This window comes from Mus pahari, chromosome X, assembly GCF_900095145.1.
Source record: "Mus pahari chromosome X, PAHARI_EIJ_v1.1, whole genome shotgun sequence".
In the NCBI taxonomy this organism is placed as follows: Eukaryota; Metazoa; Chordata; class Mammalia; order Rodentia; family Muridae; genus Mus; species Mus pahari.
In genome coordinates this window covers 63,872,619-63,882,030 of record NC_034613.1, presented here as the reverse complement: position 1 = coordinate 63,882,030, position 9,412 = coordinate 63,872,619, and the positions used below count along the sequence as shown (strand labels likewise).

Here is a 9,412-nt window from a genome sequence, read left to right as displayed (position 1 = left end):
CCAACAGCTCCTTGGGTACTTTCTCTAGCTCCTCCATTGGGGGCCCTGTGTTCCATCCAATAGCTGACTGTGAGCATCCACTTATGTGTATGCCTGACACTGGCATAGCCTCACAAGAGGCCGCTATATCAGGGTCCCTTCAGCAGAATCTTGCTGGCATGTGCAATAGTATCTGGGTTTGGTGGCTGATGACGGGATGGATCCCCAGATGGGGAATGATGGATTTTTTTTATATTGAACTAGCCTTGCATCCCTTAGATGAAACCTACTTAATAATGGTGAATGATGGTTCTGATGTGTTCTTGGTTTGCAAGAATTTTATTGAGTATTTTTGTATCGATATTCATAAGTGAGATTGGTCTCAAGTCCTCCTTTTTGGTTGGGTCCTTGTGTAATTTAGGTATCAGAGTAATTGTGGCTTTATAGAACAAGTTAGGTAGTATTCCTTNTGTTTCTATTTTATNNTATAGTTTGAGGAAAATTGGTATCAGATCTTCTTTGAAGGTCTGGTAGAATTCTGCACTAAATCCATCTGGCCCTGGGCTGTTTTTGATTGGGAGGTTTTTAATGACTTCTTCTATTTCTTTGTGTGATATGGGCCTTTTTAGATAGTTTACCTGCTCTTGATTTAAGTTTGGTATGTGGTATCTGTCTAGAAAACCATCCATTTCATCTAGATTTTCCAGTTTTGTTGAGTATAGACTTTTACAGTAGGATCTGATGATTTTTTCAATTTCCTCCCTTTCTGTTGTTATGTCTCCCTTTTCATTTCTGACTTTATTAATTTGGTTACTGCCTCTTGGCCCTTTAATTAGTTTGGCTAAGGCTTTATCTATCTTGTTGATTTTTCTCAAAGAACCATCTTTTGGTTTTGTTGATTCTTTGTATTGATTTCTTTGTTTCTATTTGGTTGCTTTCTGCCCTGAGTTTGACTATTTCTTACCTCTACTCCTCTTTTGTGGTTTGCTTCATTTTGTTCTAGAGCTCTCAGGTATTCTGTTATGTTGCTAGTGTAAGATCTCTTGAGTTTCTTTACCAGGGCACTTAGTGCTATGAATTTTCCTCTTAGCACTGCTTTCATTGTGTCCCATAGGTTTGGATATGATGTGTCAACAGTTTCATTAAATTCCAGGAAGTCTTTAATTTCTTTATTTCTCCCCTCACCAAGTTATCATTGAGTAGAAAATTGTTAAGTTTCTATGGGTATTTGAGTTGTCTGTTTTTTTTGGTTTTTTTTTTTTGTCATTGAAAACCAGCCTTAGTCCATGGTGATCTGATAGGATGCATGGAATTATTTCAGTCTTCTTGTGTCTGTTGAGACCTGTTTTGTGCCCAATTACATGGTCAATTTTGTAGAAGGTACAATGAGACGCTGAGAAGAAGGTGTATTCTTTTGTTTTAGGGTGAAATGTTCTGTAGATCTCTGTTAAATCCATTTGTTTCATAACCTCTATTAGTTTCACTGTGTCTCTGTTTAGTTTCTGTTTCAATGACCTGTCCATTGGTGAGAGTGGGGTGTTGAAGTTTCCCACTATTATTGTGTGGGCTTAAATGTGTGTTTTGAGATTTAGTAAAGTTTCTTTCATGAATGTGGGTTCTCTTGCCTAGAAGTTTTGGCTCCAGAGGGGGGAGTGCTCCTACCAGGAGCTACAACAAACATTCCATTGAACCAGAAGCTCAGACTTCCCCCTAGTCATTTTGGGCTTCTAATGCCCTTAAACCAACAGGCTAAGAAAGGGGCATAGATGCTCAGACTTGTGACTTTCTCTTGGTGGATTTTCCCTTTGATGTATATGAAGTATCCTTCCTCATCACACTTCATAACTTTAGGTTGAAATTCTATTTTATTGTATATTAGGACGTCAACTCCAGCTTGTGTCTTGGAACCATTTGCTTGGAAGACCTTTTTCCATCCTTTTACTTTGAGATAGTGTCTGTGTTTGTTATTGAGGTGTGTTTATTGTATGCAGCAAAATGCTGGATTTTGATTGTGTATCCAGTTTGTTAGCTTATGTCTTTTTGTAGGTGAGTTGAGTCCATTAATATTGAGAGATATTAAAGAGAGGTGACTGTTGCTTCCTGATATATTTGTTTTTATAGATGGCTTTATGTGCTGTGGTTCTCTACTTTTGGTTTTGTTGTGAGATGCTTAATATCTTGTCCTTTCTTTGGTGCAGGTACCTACCTCGTGTTGGAGTTTTCCTTCTAGGATCCTCTGTAGGGTTGGATTGGTAGATAGATACTGTTTGAATTTGGTTTTCTCCTAGAATATTTTGGTTTCTCCATCTACGTTGATTGAGAGTTTTTCTGGGTATAGTATCCTGGCCTGGCATTTGTGTTTTCTTAGAGTCTGCATGACCTCTGATGAAGCTCTTTTGGCTGTCATAATCTCTGTTGAGAAGTCTGGTGTAATTATGATAGGTCTACCCTATTTATGTTACTTGACCCTTTTCCCTTGCAGCTTTTAATATTTTTCTTTGTTCTGTGCACTTAGTGTTTTGATTATTATGTGATGAGAGGATTTTTTTTTCTGGTCCCATTTATTTGGTGTTCTATAGGCTTCTTGTACCTTTATGGCCACCTATTCCTGTAGGTTGGGGAAGTTTTCCTCTTTGATTTTGTTGAAGACATTTTCAGGTCCTTTGAGACGAGAATCTTCATTCTCTTCTAATCCAGTTTTTCTTGTATTTGGTCTTTTCATTGTGTCCTGAATTTCCTGGATGCTTTGGGTTAGAAGGTTGTTATGTTTTAAAGTTTCATTGACAGTTGTGTCAGTCTCTTTTATTGTGATGCTGTTGGGGAAAGAGGGGAGTGGGAGAGAACCAGTGTCCAGCCAGAGTTCAGGTGCTGTGGGCAGGCAAACGTGGGAGGACTGTGCATGCTTTCCATGTGACTCCTGGTAGGTGTCTGGCTATGGGACAAGGGGTAGCCCCAGGTACCAGGTTTTCAGCTTCTGGCATCCTATGCTGGATACTATGGAGGAGCTGAGAACAGATTAGGGGCTCTTGGGTGGTACTTGGCCCTGGCGATGAAGGGAGGAGAGGGCAGGGAGATAGGGGACACTGGATGGTTCTTATTTGGGCGATAGTCCTTGGTCAGGTCTGTGGCTTGAGCACAGGATGGCCTTCTGGCGGGAAGTAAGATGCGGCTCCTTATTAGAAAGCCCATCCCATTGTTAGCCTATTTTGGTTGAATGGGGCTTTCTCTGGTTACCCAATAAAGAAATCTACAAAGGGTGGAAAGGCAAGCCATGTTCCCCAAATCAGGTGCCTGTCACAGTCCCACATTCTATGGCATCTTCTATACCTGATATTCTCTCTTCTCTCTTGTATTCTGTTGGTGATACTTCCCTCTGTAATTCCTGACCTCTTTCCTTGGTTTTCCATTTCCAGGTTTCCCTCCTTTTTTGTTTTCTTTATTGTTCCTACTTCCACTTCTAGGCCTTGAGCTGCTTTATTCATTTCCTTCAAGTGTTTGATTGTGTTTTCCTCCATTTCTTTAATGGACTTTCTTGCTTCCTCCTTAAGGGCTTCTACCTATTTATCTGTGTTTTTCTGTATTTATTTCAGTGACTTATTTATGTCCTCCTTAAAGGACTCTAGTATCTTCTTCTTCTTCTTCTTCTTCTTCTTCTTCTTCTTCTTCTTCTTCTTCTTCTTCTTCTTCTTCTTCTTCTTCTTCTTCTTCTTCTTCTTCTTCTTCTTCTTCTTCTTCTTCTTCTTCTTCTTCTTCTTCTTCTTCTTCTTCTTCTTCTTCTTCTTCTTCTTCTTCTTCTTCTTCTTCTTCTTCGTTTTTTGAGACAGGGTTTCTCTATATAGCCCTGGCTGTCCTGGAACTCACTCTGTAGACCAGGCTGGCCTTGAACTCAGAAATTGGCCTGCCTCTGCCTCCTGAGTGCTGGAATTAAAGGCATATGCCACCACGCCAGGCTTTCTAGTGTCTTCATGAGGTAAGATTTTAGGTCAGTTTCCTGTTTTTCAGATGTTTTGGTGTATTCAGGGCTTGCTGTGGTGGGAGAACTGGGTTCTGATGATGCTCATGTATATTGGCTTTTGTTGGTTATGGTCTTGCACTTGCCTCTCGCTGTCTGGTTTTCTCTGATGTTTGCTGGTTTAGGTAACTCTGTCTGGTATCTTCCTCCTTTTTTTCCTGGGTTGCTTCAGGTCTCCTGGTAGGCCTCTGGGTCCTGGCTGTTGCGGACCACCTATGGGGCTTTCCAACTAGGGGCTCTTCATAGGGGCAGAGAAGCTGCAGTAGATCTCCTGGGAGGCCTTCAGATGGATTTTCAGAAGAGCATTTAAGCTGTTGTCCTGTGTGAAGATGTTCAATGAGGGCCAGGGGGGTTGGTTACAGCCTGTGGTTTCTGTTTCACTGTGTGCAGCTGAACTCCAGGGACCTTTCAGTCTGTTGGGTCAGTTGCCCTGCATGCCACAGAGCCTGCTAGAGGTCTTCAGACTGTGGTATCTATTGCCCTGTATACAGAGGAGCTCCTGGGATGCCTTCAATCTGTGTTGTCTTTAGTTGCTCAGTTGCCCTGTGTGTAGCTGATCTCCTGGTATGCTTTCAGGCTGCGGTATTAGTTACCCTGTGTGTAGCAAATCTCCTGGGATGCCAGCTGCCCTGTGTGCAACAGATCTCCTGGTATGACTCAGGCTGTGGTGTCAGTAACCCTAAGTGCAGTGGATCTCCTGGGATGTCTCAGAATATGGTGTCTTTAAGGGAGCAGACTAGCTAGCAATCTGCCCCCGGCAGAAAGGATCAGGCAGAATGGGAGTGGTATTCAGCTAACAGGGGTTGGGGGTGGGGGTTATGGGTCCTGAGTCTACTGGGCTCCCAGTGGCAGCTGTGGGACTTCGGGAGGGTTCTTAGCAACTGCTCTGAATGCAGCAGATTTTCTTGGATGGCTCAGGATTTGGTGTCTTCAGGGAAGAAGACTAGTAGAAGTCTGCCCCAACAGAAAGGACCAAGCATAAAGGACCCAACTCTCTTCTTACATGATGCTATATGACTCTCCTCACTTTGGGATTGGAGTTGGGTGATTAAATATTAATCACTTACCTGATTGGTAACTGTAGTCAGTGGTAAGGTAAAAGACATAGTATATATTAATTTCTAATTGTATCCTAACAATCATATCCAAAATGACAAATCAAGGATACAACAAAACCACTTATTCTCAATTGCTTTTGCAGGCATCAATGGCTATGTTTTTGATAGCTTGGAGTTGACAGTTTGTTTGCATGAGGTGGCGTACTGGTACATTCTCAGTGTTGGAGCACAGACAGACTTCTTATCTATCTTCTTCTCTGGATATACTTTCAAACACAAAATGGTCTACGAAGATACACTTACCCTGTTCCCATTCTCAGGAGAAACTGTCTTTATGTCGATGGAAAATCCAGGTTAGTTACTTATATTATCCTTTCACTAACAACTGTGATTGCTTCATTGTTCTTTTGCCTGTCCCTCAAATTCAGGCAGACAGTAAATATATCAAGTGACTTTGATATGTGGCTTTTGTAATTGTAAACTATTTTAATGAAGAACGAAGGGCTTAGAACTTGGTTGTGGTACAGACAATAAAGACAAACACATAAACATATCAGATATTTCTTCTAAGTTTTATTAGTATGTTTGTAAATAATGCTATCATCTGTACCTTTGCATATAATCCTTATGTATAATATGCTTTCAAATGTACGTATTTCATTTATTCTTTTAAGAGATTTATTAAGGATCTTCTATATGCCAGACACTGTAGAAAGTGGTAATATAAAAATAACAGCACCAACTCAATATTGTGGTTCAGTACTACTGTGCTTGCCTAGCACACATAAATTCCTGGATTAAATTCTCTACATTGAAAAACAAATAAAAGCCTCAAACTAGCCTTTACTGTAAAAACAAACAAACAAAACCCTTATTTAACCTAAGTCAAATTTTAATTCTTTTTGTTAAATGGTACTAGTGGATCTATTTTACCAATAATTTCTAAACCTTGACTTAGATTTTTCATCACCAACCATGAAGTTGGTTACTTTGCTACTGAAACATGCTTCCAAGAAACAATCTTTAGTTCTGTTCATTTACTGACACCATTTTTGCTGGCTTCCCTTAATCTGGACACCATCAAGCATTGTTTCATTCTGATTTAAGTAGTTTGAATATTATGTTTAGAGAGACGAACAGAGACAGAGAGACAGACAGGCAAATAGACAAAGATGGACATACACACTTGTACATATGTGCACACAGAAGGCCTTAGTTTATTTTGTGTGAAGATGTCTTACCTCATTATATAATTTGGTGTGACATTAATTATGAAAAATACTTGTCAAGCTCTTTAAGTACTTTATCTGATCCTGTCTCTATTCTCCCTCTATAGTTATATATATATATATATATATATATATATATATATATATATATATATATAAAATCGTATATGTATATATCATATATATCTCATACACACACACACACACACACACACACACACACACATAATTTTTCTTAGGATTTTACAGCTGTGAAGAGACCCCATGACCAAAGCAACTCTTATAAATGACAACATTTCATTGGGACTGGTTTACAGGTTCAGAGGTTCAGTCCATTATCGTCAAGGCAGTAAGCATGGCAGTTTCCAGGCAGGCATGCTGCAGGAGGAACTGAGAGTTCTATATCTTGATCTGAAGACTAAGAGGAGAGGACTGTCTTCCAGGCAGCTAGGAGGAGGGTGTAAAAGCCCAAGTGCACAGTGACACACTTTTTCCAACAAATCCACACCTTCTATGGCTAAAGCAAGGCCATACCTCCTAATAGTGTCACTCCCTGGGCCAAGCATATTCAAATCAGATTTGTTTTTACTTGTTTTATTGATTACTGTTGTCCCTTCTAGTTTTCCAGTTTGGTTAACTTATAAAGTTTCTTCACATTTCATATAATATTCATTCTCATTCTCTCTCTCTCTCTCTCTCTCTCTCTCTCTCTCTCTCTCTCTCTCTTTCTCTCTCATCTCTGTTTTAGAAAGCTCATTCCAGGCCATAGTTATAAAACCACTCTTGGTAGAATCCTTTTAGTCAAAGAAAAAGTCTTCCATGTTTGAGAAGGTGATCCTTTTCAGTTCCACCTTGTTTTCTGAGACAACGTCTCTCATTGAACCTTGAATTCATTTGGTCAATGAACTCTACAGAACTGTTTGTCTCTATATTCCAACTCTCTGAGATTATAGACATGTAGTTTTTTATATTAATTTAGAATACTAATCCAGAAATACTTTGGTTAAATGTGGGGTGTATTAATGCCTCCCTGTAATCTAGTATTCAGAAGGCAGATTTCTGAATTTGAGGCCAGCTTAGTCTACACAGCAAGTTTCACACTAGCCAGCGGTTAAAAAAGGCCAGTCTCAAAATGAGCAAGAACTGGGGGAAAAGGAAGAGACTTTTGTACTTAGTTAAATAAGATTGCCTGAACTTTTGTAATACAGCTTTCTTCATTACAAATGTGACTAAATATAAATGAAAAAACATTATAATTAGCTCTTATATCTTAATCTAATAGCATAAAGAATAGATACTTTGGTCTGGCAGTGGTGGTGAATGCCTTTAATCATAGCATGTGAGAGGCAGAAGCAGGCAGATCTCTATGAATTACAGACCAACCTGGTCTACAGAGTGAGTTCCAGAACATCCAGGATACAGGGAGAAACTGTGGTGGTTTGAATATGCTTTGCCCAGGGAGTGGCACTATTAGGAGGTATGGCCTTCTTGTATTAGGTATGGCTTTGTTGGAGAAAGTGTGTCACTGTGCACTTGGGTTTTTTTTTTGTTTGTTTGTTTGTTTGTTTTGTTTGTTTGTTTTTCGAGACAGGATTTCTCTGTATAGCTCTGGCTGTCCTGGAACTCACTTGGTAGACCAGGCACTTGGGCTTTTATACCCTCCTCATAGCTGCCTGGAAGACAGTTCTCTCCTCTATGTCTTCAGATGAAGATGTAGAACTCTCAGCTCTTCCTGCACCATGCCTGCATGGAGACTGCCATACATACTGCCTTGATGATAATGGACTGAACTTCTGAACCTGTAAGCTAGCCCCAATTAAACATTGTTCTTTATGTGAATTGCCTTCATTATGGTGTGTCTTCATAGCAATAGATACCCTAACCAAAACAGAATTTGATACCATGGTTTGCAATATTGCAATGACAGACCTGACCATGTTTTTATTTGGAGAAATGTGGATTTGGACTTAGGATTTGGAGAGTAATGAAATGCTTTCAGTGGGACTTAATGGGCCATCCTAATAGGAATATGGAAGATAGTGGTGCTGAGGATGATTTGATCTATGCAGTCCTAGATCTAGATGCTTCAGAGGAGAAAAATTTTAGTATGTGACCTAGAGACTCTTCTTGTGATATTTTGGTGAATATTGTAGCTGCTTTTTGCCCTTGTCTGAGGCTAAGGTGAAGAGATTCACCAGATTAATTGCATTGACAAAACATAAAAGTCAACCAAGTTTAAACTCTGTGCTGTGGTTTACTCTCATGAATAGAATTTTGCTCATGTGTAGAAAAGTTAGAAAAGAAAAATACAAAATGTACGGTTCAAGTAATTAGAAGACTTAGGAAGTGCAATGGAGCTGAATCCTGTGTTCAAGGAGATGAACAGATTAAGGGACTGGTGACTTTGGGGCAAAATCCCACCCAGCTAAGATTATTGTTTATGTGTTTGTCATTTAACAAGGAATGGTTATATCATGTTAGACATTATTACTAGTTGGTTACTATTTTCATGTGTACTTTTAATCTGGAATGAACTTCATCCAGAGATGAACACAGGCTTTTGATCCAGATCTTGAGGAATAGTGGATATGAAAAGCTTAGTCCAGGCATGGTAGTTCACACCTTTATGAGAGAGGGAGAGATAGAGATAAAGATAGAGGGAGAGAGAGAGAAAGAGAGGAGAGAGAGAGAGAGAGAGAGAGAGAGAGAGAGAGAGAAGCAGATCTCTGAGTTCAAGGTTCCAGGACAGCCAGGCTTAGTCCATGAAGGAATTGGAAAGCTGGTGACAATGAAATAATAGAACAAGGGGAGGGGCCATGTTCTAGCACCAGCAAGAAGAATTCAGCAGCTTCAGCCATGTGGCTCTGGCCTTAGAGTCAAAAATAGAAGGGACTACTCTGACAGTTGATGATGGTTAGCTGGAGCTTAGACATTAGCAGTGATTAAGAAGAGACCAGGGCCCCTGGCATCCAGCGCCTTTTCCCACCCGAGGAGGGGTGTGCGCCCGAGAGCAGTACTAAGGCTTGGTCCGGCATTCGGGGCCTTTTCCCGCCCGAGGAGAGGTGTCTGCCCAGGAGCAGTCTCCCAGGTCTGAACTGGAAGGTTAGAGGGCGGCCTGGAGAAGGGACGCAGTT

General features: G+C 40.3%; 1 protein-coding gene across 4 annotated transcripts in view; it reads left to right on the top strand.

Moving 5' to 3' along the window:
- The window catches only part of F8 (coagulation factor VIII), a 195,254-nt gene that overhangs the window by 73,480 nt on the left and 112,362 nt on the right, over positions 1-9,412 (top strand). For all 4 annotated transcript variants that reach the window (XM_029534480.1, XM_021188046.2, XM_029534481.1 and 1 more), the window contains one exon: positions 5,193-5,402. In XM_029534480.1, the coding sequence (XP_029390340.1) occupies positions 5,193-5,402 (210 nt within the window). The remainder of the gene's footprint in view (positions 1-5,192; positions 5,403-9,412) is intronic.